This window comes from Manacus vitellinus, unplaced genomic scaffold, assembly GCF_001715985.3.
Source record: "Manacus vitellinus isolate BGI_N305 unplaced genomic scaffold, ASM171598v3 scaffold_12_pilon, whole genome shotgun sequence".
Taxonomy (NCBI): Eukaryota; Metazoa; Chordata; class Aves; order Passeriformes; family Pipridae; genus Manacus; species Manacus vitellinus.
The window spans coordinates 10,476,236-10,489,648 of NW_021938949.1; the positions used below are offsets into that span (position 1 = coordinate 10,476,236).

Below are 13,413 nucleotides of genomic sequence, written 5' to 3' on the forward strand. Positions count from 1 at the left end.
ATTTAATACAGAAACATCTGAGAAGACACCTGAGGGGGGACGTCTGAGAGGATACCCTGAGGGAGGACACCTCAGGGCACAGTTGCAAGGGCTTCCTCTGGGGACAGCTCAAGGGACACCTAAGGGGACACCTGAGGGCACAGTTGCAAGGGCTTGCTGTGGGGACATCTCAAGGGACACCTGAGGGCACAGTTGCAAGGGCTTCCTCTGGGGACAGCTCAAGGGACACCTAAGGGGACACCTGAGGGCACAGTTGCAAGGGCTTGCTGTGGGGACATCTCAAGGGACACCTGAGGGCACAGTTGCAGGGCTTGCTGTGGGGACACCTGAATGCAGGGCAGGGCCGGTTCCAGTCAGCGCAGCCGGGGCCAGTCGCTTTAGTAGACAATTTATTTTGATAAACTTGCTCAATAACAAAAATACAAGTGAAGAAAATTATGTTCATTTTATACAGTTTGTATTAACATTTGTTCGGAAATCATTAATTGAAAAAATGCTCTAAACCAATTAGAAAACAACCCTCAGTAAAGGCCGGGGGCGCAGGCAGTGGGTCCGGCCTCGAGCGGGAGCAACGTGTGCCCAGGCAGGACAGCCCGCCTGCAGACACCGTTTCCTTCATTATGTTCATCCTTCACAAAGGTTTTAAAGGACAGCTTCCATTTTCCTGTGTGTGTGTGTCAGGGCAAACAGTAACCTACAGTTGTGTTCTGGAGTGGTTCAACAACGGCTCAGAAACACAGGGATGGCAGGAGAGCCCAAATCTGGCGGTGCCAGCTCGGCCAGGGGACAGGGTGGTGTGGCTCACTACCAGTGTCTGCGGGACACCGGTATCGCTCTCCAGCAAGAGTAACAACAGAAAACCACGTTAAATGGTCAGACTGGTGTGCCCAGGGAAGCACACCCTCCCCAGGTCCGAGACAAAAAGCTTCCAGGCTATTATTTCAGCTGAGCTCAGCAATGAGATTTACACAGACAAATTAACTAGTTTCCCTTCTGAAAGTATTTCAAGTTTCCAATCTTACATATTGTTAGCCAAATAAATGACAAGTGTGCACAAATTACATTATGATGGCACATCAAACCTCTGGGGGAATGTCGAAGCAAAAGACTAAATGAGATTCTCTAGTGACATATGAAATGAGCTGTCCTTCAAAAAGTTAAAAATAATGGCTGGCAGAATCAGAAAAGTTTATGTAAACACTCAACACAAATATGGGATTACCTTTGGAGAAGATTCATATGGAACCATTTGCTTTTCACGAACTGAAAAAGTCTACAGATGTTTAGGCATGTTCAATACGAACTTCCTGTAGTTTAAAACAAAACCTTGTGCAAATAAAACCTATAAATAGTCTTCAGCAGATTTTACAGTGATGCTCTTAGGTATGAAAAGAATGCACACAACTTTAAAAAAAAAGTAACGGACATAAGTTTGACAAATGATTGCACCATAAAACAGTGTTTTATATACAGTTTACAAGATTTGATTTTCTTCTATAAATACTGTACTATATAGTACTTAGTGACCTTATTAAAAGCAACTGTTGACAGCTGTCTCTTCAATTATTGGGTTGGGCTTTTTTTAATTGCAAATGGCTGCATCTATTTCTGGACTTAAAATGCTCAAATATTTAATAAATCTATTTGTTAAATCTCTGTTATCATTTAATAATTCATAGCATTGGCAGATCAGATAAATTTCCAGTCAGCCAACCACAGTCTGGGTATGCTCCAAGATAAGTGTTTGGGTTTTTTATTTTTATTAAATGATGATCCATTTAATCAAAGCCTAAATCCATATGATGTTACTATAACTGAAATAAATAAGTTGGGGGGAGCAGGGAAGGAGAAGAAATCTTAGCAGCTGAGAAACCCTCCCCACCCCCCACCTGTGTTCCAGTTACAAAGATCTAGAACTATTTACAAGTGTGACATTTCTGAAAAAAATAAGAGCCTTTTTTTTCAATATAATTTATAATCTAAGTTTTAGTGAATACTTTAGCTTAGGACACAGTAGTGATAACACCAAAATTTTGACACATATCAAGCAGCTGAACCCTGCCTTTTATCTCCACCAACATCACTAGGGACCTCAGACTTAAATTAGGAACCAAATCATATTTAAACCACTACTTCAAAGTAGGTGCCTGGCTGTATTTACAGATTAGTATACTTTAGAAAAATTTAGTTATCCATAAACACTCCATTTTACCTGTGAATGAGCTGACTGGAAAAGAAAAAGTTGCTTATGAACCATTCCAGTGACAAGTTTGTTCAAAAATTTCAAAAGAAAAAAGACTTAAATCAGCAAATAGTATTTTTGTATTAAAATACCTTGGGAGGGGGAGAGGGAAGAGGTGAGAAGGACAGGGACCCACTAGGGTCTGAATGGCACACAGTTTAAAATAATTGTGCAAATTTTGTTATTTTCCAACACTTCAGCTTATCTGATCAGTGATTAATTTGGGAACTGCTGATTATATTTCAATAACCACCTCATTCTAAAATACACTTTCCCTAACAGTTTAGGAAAGTGTCTATTCAGAAATGCAGTTCCCCCAGTAAATGCAATGAAACAGCGCTCAAAACGGATTATTGTTTTTGTTTTCATAAAGAATCCCAGGTAAAACATGGATTAACTGGAAAACAAATATTGATAGTGCAGGCAGCTTCCCTGGAACACCAAACTACTTTCTGCAAGGTTAGACCAAGTAGTGAATTAAGACGTCTGTGGGTTCAATGGTTTATCCATGTGCTGAAAAGTAAAACTACTTTTAGTGAGGAATATTTACTCCAAATTTGGGTGGTCATTAAATCCACATTTAAAATAACAACTTTAGTAAACAAGGCATATATTTTTCAATACTTATATTGCTCATTTTTTTGGCAAAGATGAATTAATACTCAAGTGAAAATAAGTTCATCCATCTTTGCAGTGGAATAGTATTTGCATTACTTTAAACATTGCATTTGACATGTGCTAGAGAAATGCTTACCCATGGTAAAATGCTGTGCTTGAACATGTATGAATGCTAATGTAACAATGCAGTAGAAAAAGAGATTTTCTGTACAACAGTTGCTAATAATTTAAATAGTGTCAGTTTCCCAAAATTAGGATTTTAACTTTACGGCATGACATGATCTCACCTTCTACCCTCATATACAAATAAATTACCATAAAAAGAATTTTAGCTTAACTTAAAATTGCACCTAGAAAGGCATGGGATCGTTTGTACCTATTACAAAAAACTGTTAAAATCAAGGGCTGCTACAAAGAATGAGGTAAACTGAAGACTCTCAGCTATGTGGCCTTCAGAGAAATGGCTTTTTTCTATTGAGTTCTAGTTTTGCACACCACAGTGTTTTGCTAGCAAAGCGTTCTGAGTTCTTTTCCAGGAACCATTTGTGTGTATATACATATATATACATATGTGTATATACACACACACACACATACACACACACTGTATACTGCATCAGCAAAATATATATATATATTTATATATATATTTATATAAATATAAGGAAGAAATCCCCCTTTAAAACGTTCCTTAGTGTTTCCTAGGGCTTCTGGGGGAGGAGGGGATGTATGTCTTCTTGCTGTTACATACATTTAGAGAACATGTTTTGATCTATTGGCTTCTTGGTGCAGTAATGCAAGATTGATCCACATTGGTGCCAAAGGCTTTGCTCATCAGAAGGAAGATGTAAAACACTAATCTCCTAAACAGCGAGGCCAGCCTCACTTGAATTCCTCTGCAACCCTCTGGTCTACCACAGAGTTCATAAATACTTTGACTTCCAAATTGTTAGACGTTAAAAACAGGAACAGTCCAGTAACATGGGGCATTTATGCTTTTCAGTGTAAAGCATTCTTCACTAGTTCCTATCACAGTGCAGACCTGACTGCATTAGAGTATGCTCAGGAGATTAGTCCACGTTGTCTGTATTTGGTTATGGGAAAGGCTCTCCTTTTTTTCATCCAAAGTGCATAGTGAGAACAAGTCAAAGCATTCCTCTTTTCAGTCAGTGTTTGATAGTCTGATTTAGGCATCCTCCTGAGAATGCAATTCTGATGTCTTGTTCTTTTCCAAAATAAAGTCCTGCAGTTCAGACATTCATCAGCCAGGTAAACAAACTTTGCCAGCAAATAGAAGTCCCACTATTGTAAAGAAAATTGATAAGACAAACAGTACATACGAAGACCCAACCACTGTGTTATTGGGTAATTTATATGGTTGACCTCCAACTTCATTGATGTAAAATCCTATTGGAAATATTAGGGCTGCCATACAGAATAGAATCACTGCAAAGAAAAAAGAAAAAAAACCAGTCACTGCTGTGTTAAAGTGAAAATATTTACCCATTCATAGAGCACCCAGAAAAGCAAGCAGAGTATTCTGAGCGAACTCAAGAGCTGAGATATGCCAGTACATAAATCGCTTGAAATGAGTAGGCTTTATCTTGCTTTTAAAACTACCCCCAAGGAAGACTAAAAGACACCAGTTTTGACTGTAATTTCTGTAAATAGGCCTGCTCACTAGATCATGACCTGTCTTAAAAGAATAAAAAATTGGTAGATGTACTTCTACCACCATCTCCAAGTTTAGTCACAGAGTTCTTTACTTCTCCAGGTATTTTACAGTAATTTTTGCCCGGTTAAGATAGGACTTGGGCACAAACGAAAAAGGATGGTTTCATAAACCACGATCCACATCAGAACCTCAGCTACTCCTTGAATTCCAAAACACCTAAAGCAGCTTTCACAACACATCGAGCCAAAGGCAGCCAGCACCAGGATCAGCCTTTCCTTGGGCTGACAGTACCGAGCAGGAAGAACCAGATGTTCCACTGGAGGGGGCTCGTGTCTCGCTCACAATGTGCTCGCACCGGCGGGTTATTCTTCCAGGGGGAAGAGACGGAGCACAAACAGCAAACATCTGGCAACTGCACAGTTACCGCGTTGGTGCTCAGTGCCACCTCGTTAGGCCACTGAGACAGAACCAAGGGCCCAGCAAGCAGGCGTTAAACATTAATCCAGAAGGTTTTAATCTACGTGATTATTGGTCCATGTAATTCCACACTACACAATCTAACCCTTAAAGAATGTTTCCCTTTTTTCAGTTGTATCTTAACAAACAGCTGGTCCCTCTGAGGAAAGCATGGGTGTATGTGTTTCTTGAGCAGATCTGTGTTAGTACAGAAGAGCTCTGTATTTTAGTGGTCCAGAAAACAGTGGTTGATGTGTGATAAGTAACACAACATACAAATAGTACCAGTTTGAATGATATCCCCAGGATGAAGCACATTGTCATAACTCAGCACCCTTCCTATTACATCCAGTTTGTCCATGACAAGCATTCCAGTTTTTACAAAACTTGTCTGATATTTTAACAGTAACACACTTACAGCAAATAGCTTTTTGATTCTGAAAACAACCCGCAGTTTTCAAGATTAAATCTCCTTTTTTATATTCAAGAACCACACAGCTGGAAACGTTCTGATGGCCTCACAGATATGGTCGAAGAACAGATCTTTATCCCCCTCTACTAAACTGTTCTTGAGGTGTGTTGTACCTACACACATCAGTGCTCCCAGGTCTGAGAGCTGGGAGTGTGCCAAGTGGAACGTGCCCAGGGTCTCCTTGTGCTCCTGCCCAAGGACAAAAGGGTGCAGACTCTCCCTCAGTTCACAGCAGGAACAAAAATAAATTCTGCACGTGCAGGCAGGGTGCAGAATGCTGATGTGCATATGCATTTCAAACATTTACTACAGAGGGAACCAGCCACCTTTTCTCTTCCACTGTGCACATGTTCTGCTGGGAGGGTGTCCAAGCAATTTTCTTAGCATGGACTGAATTTTTAGTCTACTGAAATAGCAAATAAAAAATGGATCCATCAAAATCTCTGGCAGATTAGGAAGCCTGGCAAAGGAATTAAGGCAAAGTTTTGAGAAGTCATTAAGAAGGACTTCATGATAAATTTATTTCAAAAAAAGAAGAAGAAACTAATGAGAAAATCCAATATATGAAGAGCTCATTTATTCTTTTAGAAGGAGATTTTTAAGGCAGAGGGTAGGAATTTCTTATACAAGCTATAGTCCAAAAGTAGCTCTCCATATCTAGTAGTATCAATTCATTGAATTTCTAGCAACTCATAAAGAACTTCTCCCTTAAGAATACTTGCTTTTGATTTCAAGTTCTTCCTTGTGTAGGAAAATTTTCAGAAAAGCCACTTAATGAGTACAATTTCTGGTAACAAAAATAATTAGGTAATAAAACACAGTAATGTCTAGTTTGCATCTGAATGGTGGCTGTCAAAAACCCCCAGTAGTTCTCATGATTCTTTAGCTTGTAATTGTTTTGAGCATCTAATGACAACTTCAAAAAATCCAGTCTTAAAAAATTGGACTAGTCTTTAGAGGGCTCACTGTAATATCTGCTCATCTCTTTAGAGACACATAACATAGAAAGCAGCACCTGGTACAAATCTTTAATAACTCATGAAGCACTTTGTTCACTGGGGAACACCAGTGACAGACGTTCACAGAATAGCTACTGTTAGTTAAGGATGTGATTATCCTGCCCTATTTTTACTTGCATTCCAAAAAGCAAGTCCATTATGCTCATGAACTTTTAAATCCTCATAAAAAAACCCCCAAAAACCAAACACGGGACTCTGTGGTAACTGCTGGAAAGAAGGTAGCAATATGATTTTTCTAACATCTCCTCCCTTGATACATCTCAGAGAAGCACCTCATTCAGTGTAGCAGACACAGAATTAATTCCCTTTCTGGTTGTAGCAGATGGCAAGAGGCCTGAATCTGTAAGATGTAAACAGATCTTGAGGGAGCTCTATGAATTCCTGCAATAGCCGAGATTGTTATAATGTACATAAGACCACCTAGGAAGCCTCCACAGGGAATAACCTCTGAGCATTGTTTTGAATTATGGAACTTAACAGTGTCTGTCCGAAGGACCATGAAAATTACATTTGAGATTTTCATACCTTCACCACACCCTCTCTTTTAGAGTGTAAGACTACTAACATCAGTGACAGATTTCATAGTGTCTGTGTCCAAAATGACAAAACCTATCACATCAGTAGGAATACTGTGATTCCTGAAGGACTGATCCACAGAAAATGAAGGAAGACCTTCACATTTGCCTTTAGAAGACTTTTGTCACTCATGCAGTATGACCTGAAGGACAGCAATATCTCTCCTCTCCACAAAGCTGGTTTGCAGAAAGGTCAGACAAGTTTCTGTGCAGAAAACCCACCAATGGCTGGGGAATGAGGCAAAGGCTGTGCCTGTTAACCCCTCTTGGGTGGATCCCTTCAGAGATGCATACAGGAAAGAGAACTGCCAGATCCAACTTTTGTCTTTCACTTGCCTCTTCACTAAACAAGACAGACAAGACCACTCTCAGAATAATTCATATTTATAGGTACATGGTTGAAAAAATCTGAAGTCATCCAAGACGACAAGATTACAAGCAAAAATTCCATGAGAAATACAAGTTATGCATTTATATATAAATTCCAGCATGAACTGGGCCAGTGACCTCTTACCAGGCTTTCCTTGCTGCTGTCAGAGTTGCAAAGAAAGGGCTGAGCAAGAGGACTCCTTTGCCCTCAGGTATTTACTCCAGACCCCCTTGCATTTGAAGGAACGGAGCTGCCAGTCCCAGAGCTTCCCTTGGAAGTCCCAGCAGACTTCCCTGCCTGCCTAGGATGGCATGTCCTGAGTTGTGTTCAGAAAGTTCTGTGAGAAGAATATCCTGCCAGCAGCCTGCACAAGGCTGTTAAGTCTTGAAATTGCTTGCAGACGAGATGAAATACAAATATGAAGTTTTCCCTACCCCCTTCTAATGAGTTACACATGTTTCCATCTAAACAGCACTGGCACTTCACAGGAAGAACCTGCTCATGGTATTCCAAGTTGATTCCACATGGCTGCATGTTTCCTAACACTGATCTACAAATAGGTTACTAATTTGTGTTGCATCCAGTGAACCACAGAAGTCTCTCTCATCAACCTTTTGAAAAATACAGAATTCTTCCTTCCATTCATTTCTGTTTTGCAAAATTGATTTTTCTTACAAGTGAGTTAAGCAATCAGATTTCCCATCATCATTGTTAACAGGAATGCAAACGTCACAGAGTTCTATGTATTGGAGATGAATACCAAAGACATTGAATTTTAGAATTTCATCAACGCAGAGATCATATCATAATAGAATTATGATTAATTCTGACTTGCAGAAGAATAAATTAGGGTGTTTCATTATTAAACATCTCATAACAAAAGACAAGTGCTGAAATAAAAGAATTTCCTTCTATATTGAAACATCTAATAATGGACCTGTTGCAAGCCTAAAGAAATCTACAGGGAAAAAAAACCAAAACCCAAGACAAAAACCAGCCCTTTTGGCTGAACTAATCATCACAGCTGTAGAAAACTAAAGCTACAGGGATGTGACAATTTGAGATATTTAAGAAAAACATTAATACATAGTACTTCAAAACCCCTTTCTTGCCCTAGAGCTTTGACTTCAGCTTACTGTAAGCATCTTAATCTTATACAGCATTTTGAGACTAAACCCCCCACATATATTAGATATACATGGAATATGTATAGATAAACAAGTGCACTGGAAAAGTTGGGCTAGAATATTCAGGAATGCTCATATCTGCTATTTCAGTCATTCACCGGAAAATAAATAAAACTCAATCGCAACAGATACAGCATTTCAACAGCTCCATTGTCTGCAGGAGCTGCACTATTAATTTAATATGCTGTGTAGCAAAGTTGTCAGAATGATGGCTTTGATTGTACAAGTGCCTCAGTGAAGTACCTTTGTTGAAGCTGAGCACTTTTTAATATTATTCCCTTCCCCAAAACAAGGTTAAATCTTACTCGTATTAGATATCATTAGATGTCACAGAGTTCCATTAAACCTTATTTATGCCCGTGTAAACCACAAACTTGCATTTTCTAGTTAGTGTTCACACTACCTTTAGTGGCATGTCATAATTCAAGTCAATTTAAAAGCCCTCAGGTTTTGAGTTTTTTCATGCTGTCCTCCCCACCATTAAGGCACCATTTCACAGTTGGGCTAAGCCTGTAACACACACCAAGAAAAGGAAGTTTGAAAGTTATTCCCCTTGCTCATTATAACTGTTTTTCTTTTGCACTGAAGTAGCCATAGGATATTTTTCCTTGTGTGGAAACACAGGGCTGCTAGAGAGGGCTCAGCTGTGAGGAGTTACAATGGGTGCTCATGCAGAGCACAATCAGGGGAGGCAGAGAAACAGCGGCACTCCTCCCTCTGGCTAGAGCACGGCTGCAGGTCACTCCTGGAAGCAGAAGTCTCAGTGCTGTGAAGCACAGCAGATGCTCTGCAGTGGGCAATCCTCCTGCATTGCCAATTAGGATGCAGATACTCTGAATGAAGCAGCCACTGGGAGCACGAAGCAGGACTGAACCAGCATCAACCCCGAGCCAGGTGATCACGAGACACCTGGAGTAGGGATGGATGGTCTCAGATGGACCAACTGCCTCCACTGCCTTGGGGAGAGGATTCTCTGTCATTCCATGCAGCTGGGAATAAGTCCTGGCTATATGGGAGTAGGGCAGTATGAAACACTACAGACACTCAAATCAGGACTGACCTCTTCTATCCCTGCTCATTCCCTTAGGTCAATTAATGGCACTGCCCAAGGAAGGTCAAGGGATCAGGCCTTCCCTTCTCTCACCTTGGGCCCACAGACTATTATTCCCTCTCAATTACAGTCACTTACGACACCAACCCCTTTATTTTGGAAGACTTATTTTTCCCTCAGATGTGGTATTTAAAAGAGAGGGAATGTTTTGTACAGTAAGAGCCCTGAGCACTGCTCCTTAACCACACTACAGTGTTATTTCAGACTCCACCAGTTTATCCTGCATACAGGGCAACTGTGCAGTTGAGGTCACTTACTTCCAGTGAAAGCTATCCAGCGGGCATATTTAGTAGCTTCTCTTCGCCAGTGGGAAGCCACCAGCAAACCACAAGTGACAGTTAGTGAAATGATTCCCATTATGATGAAAAATAACGTAGTGACCCACTCGGGAGGCAGCCGTGGAGGAATACAGGTCCTGTCACGTCCATGGATGGTTTGACACTGTCGCACAAGGCCAACTGTGAGAGCACCTGAAAATACACAGCAGAGAGGCAAGTAAACTTTCAAAATCCTCTCTGAGGGGTGCTCAATCGCAAACCAAAGCTCAGAATTGCCCCAAAATAAGGGATTCTTTCCTTGATGAACCTTAATAAGCCTTTCAGACACAGAGGATGGGGGGGGCATGCTTCGAACATCTATCTTCAGGTTCTGTCATCATGCACTTGCATAAGTTGAAGTGAGATGGCTGCAAGCTGTATCTGGTTCCTGAGTGGCAATCAAGGTCTAATCAAAGGGATAAAGCACTCCTAATAAAGCCTGCCAGTATCAGCTAATGTGGTAGCTGAGTTGTACAGAGGATCACTCCCTCATCTCTGCAAGATGAAGTACTTTTATAATCTAACAAAAGGAGCTCAAGTCCCCCTAAAATGCCTTTAATTGTCTAATACCTTTTTCCCTCATCTGTAAATACAGTTTTAATCCTCTAAGTCTTGCAGCAGAAACTGCATTTGATTCATGTATGATTTTAAAAACATTTAAAACCCCTGCTTATTGACAACAGCTCTTTAAGAGTCCCTCTGGTCAATCCTTTTGATGGTTAACAAGAATAACTGCACACATAAACTGGGATATCTACACAAAAGATCTATCAAAAAGATACCAAGAAAAATGGTAAGACTGGTACAGGAATCCTAAAGTTTTACACAAAATTATGTATTTTCTGTTAAATAATAAAATTAAAAAATCTGCTTTGAAATCTAATTCAGTGGTTTTGAGATTCATCAAGAAGCTTTTACTAAGCTTTAATAATGAAGTTATATTAATTTGGAAAATTTTAACCCCACTTTAACATGTAAGATTAAGACCCATTTCTTCCAGTGTCTCTTAAACAGTAAGTTCTGTATTTTTCAACTTTGTCCCTTCTTCTGAACTGTTTTCCTAAATAATCACAATTATCCTTTATCTAAATTAGGAGAAAAAAACAATAGTGGATAGCATTAGAGTCAAAAACTTTCTCCACAAATTACTTCAAGTAAATATGGTTTTAGTTGACCTGTTTCAAACAAAAAGAGGGCAACTCAGAAACAATTACAGTAAGACTTGGAAGCTTAGGTTTAGCATGTCCTTTGGAGGGGGAAACATCTGTCATACTTTTTAGCTTCTTTTTGGGGAAAAAAAAAAAAGCATGAAACAAAGAATTAAGCCAAGAGTCAAAACGGTAACCAGTCCTACTGCACCTCCTAGAACCCTGGAGCCAACTTCTACAGATCCTGTGTGCTCACACCTCAGCAAGAAGTACCACCAGAATCAGCTTCTGACCTCAGAATCCTTGGGTTAGGAGGCAGCATATGATGTTTGATTAGATGTAGTGCTTCACATACACTCCCAGAGGATGGGAAGAACCAAAAGTAAAACTGTTACGGAATCAGTTTTGCTGAAGCATTCCTGTAACCTTCCTTAGACTACAAAATTCAGCCCCATTCAAATACATCCTTTTAATTACACAACTGAAAGATTCAGAGACGAATTTTCAGCTAACAGTTGAACAGCTACAAAACCCAATAAAATTGGCATTTCCTACTCCAGATACACAGCAATCACACCATTGCTGTGCCCCAGGGCTGCACAAAACTGAGCCAGAATCACATGAGCAATCCTGCACAGCTCACACACCTGTACAGTACAGTTTTACAGGAACTGCTTCTCAGTTGGCTTTTCATAGCCTGCAATGTTTTCATTGCACATCAGCTGCTGTGTCCTTAAAAGTCAAGCTCCCTGGAACACACTGCAGAACCTCATACAAAACACTAAGGAGTCTCCTGGAGTTTGGGGATAAAGAGTCTTATTCACTGCAGTATCACACAACAGGAAATCGATCCCAATCACTCTGCAGGACTAGGATTTACCAACAATTTTACTATACTTACAGCAGAAGTCAGTTTTTTCCAAACTGCATTTCTGATCAAAGAATGACTTCATAAAAATGACATCACACACTCAGTAGATGTTTTCTGAATTCAAAGACCTCTCCTAACTTCAGTGGCAATAATTTAGTGCATTTTTAACTTTGGCAAAAGCAACAGAGCCCCTGTGCTGGACTTGGTTCCATTTTGTGTGTTAACTGAAACTAAAGAACAGCTGCTATAGAAGAGCATGTATTAGCAAGGGACAACTACTTCATCTTTCAGATGAATTTACAATTTATATTGAAGGTATTTTTCAATTAACACGAGCACATTTAACATGTCAGCTAAGCCCAGTACTGCCACATTTAGAGGAAACAAGAAAACTCCATCTTGAACTACTATTTTTCAATGAAATGCTTTTTTTTACTGTCAACATCCAAAGGGTCATTTTCTAAAAAAACCCACCCAAACCAAGAAACCCACAACTGAAAATTAAAAAAAGGAGGACAAAAATCTCTGAATTGTGAGTACCAGAGTAGCATTCCTTTTTAATACAAAGATAGTTGCAAGAAACTATTGAGAGAATGGTTTCCTAAACACCACTTCTGGTGCCCAAGTGTATTGTTTCACTCTGGCTTTTTCTTCTTCTTCCTTTTTTTCTTTTTTTTAACAGAATTTTACAGTGTCAGCAATTAAATTTCAGAATCTGCCATTTTTGGAGGAAATATAGTGAACTTTATGGTTAAGCTTTTGCTAGCACATACCAGTATTTTTTCTTAAATCTACTCCATGGATTACAAATCTGAAGGGGATATACTCCATATTTAAGGTTTTGAATCTCGAGTCTGCAGACTCTAGGGAGGCAAATGGAGGGCAAGAGGTCTGGGAACCATTTCTGAAGGTTTCACAAAGGTAACTGGAAAAACAACCTCATTAAGAACTTATGAATGTAGTTATAGTTTAAGTTGACTACACAGGAATACCTCACTTGTGTACATAAACTGGGCACAAGGAAATTAAATCTCAGGGCTTTCTCCCATAATGACAAATCTCCTGTTGAATGCAGACTTCAAAAGAAGTCTCTGGTGTGGAAAAAGCATATTTATTTGCCATGGAATTCAAAAGAAGAGTGTTTATATGGTATTTTATTGTGTTGGTCCTGTTCTAAACCAATCAAGCAAACAGTTGCCAGGCAGCTGCCAACAAACTAACTTATCACAGGAAGTCTTGCTTAACCTTATCTAGTCTATCACTGAAGGAGGGACAGAGATAATAAACTGAACAGTCTCCTTTTCTGCCTGTAGTTAGAGAACAGCCCAAGAGTCCATCTCAAACCAGTCACC

General features: G+C 39.7%; 1 protein-coding gene across 1 annotated transcript; it reads right to left on the reverse strand.

Moving 5' to 3' along the window:
- Positions 1-1,749: 1,749 nt before the first annotated feature.
- MOSMO (modulator of smoothened) lies at positions 1,750-10,349 on the reverse strand. The gene is made up of 2 exons (XM_018067648.2): positions 9,983-10,349; positions 1,750-4,306 (listed from the first exon to the last, which is right to left on the reverse strand). The coding sequence occupies exons 1-2, from the start codon at positions 10,347-10,349 to the stop codon at positions 4,122-4,124; spliced, it is 552 nt and encodes a 183-aa protein (XP_017923137.1). The 3' UTR covers positions 1,750-4,121.
- Between the last annotated feature and the right edge of the window lie 3,064 nt (positions 10,350-13,413).

Excerpts from the sequence above, each read along its gene's own strand:
- MOSMO (XM_018067648.2), bottom strand. The coding sequence starts at position 10,349 with ATGCCCCCCCCATCCTCTGTGTCTGAAAGGCTTATTAAGGTTCATCAA. Across the intron at positions 4,307-9,982 it reads CTGGATAGCTTTCACTGGAA|TGATTCTATTCTGTATGGCA; the intron begins GTAAGTGACCTC and ends TTTTCTTTGCAG.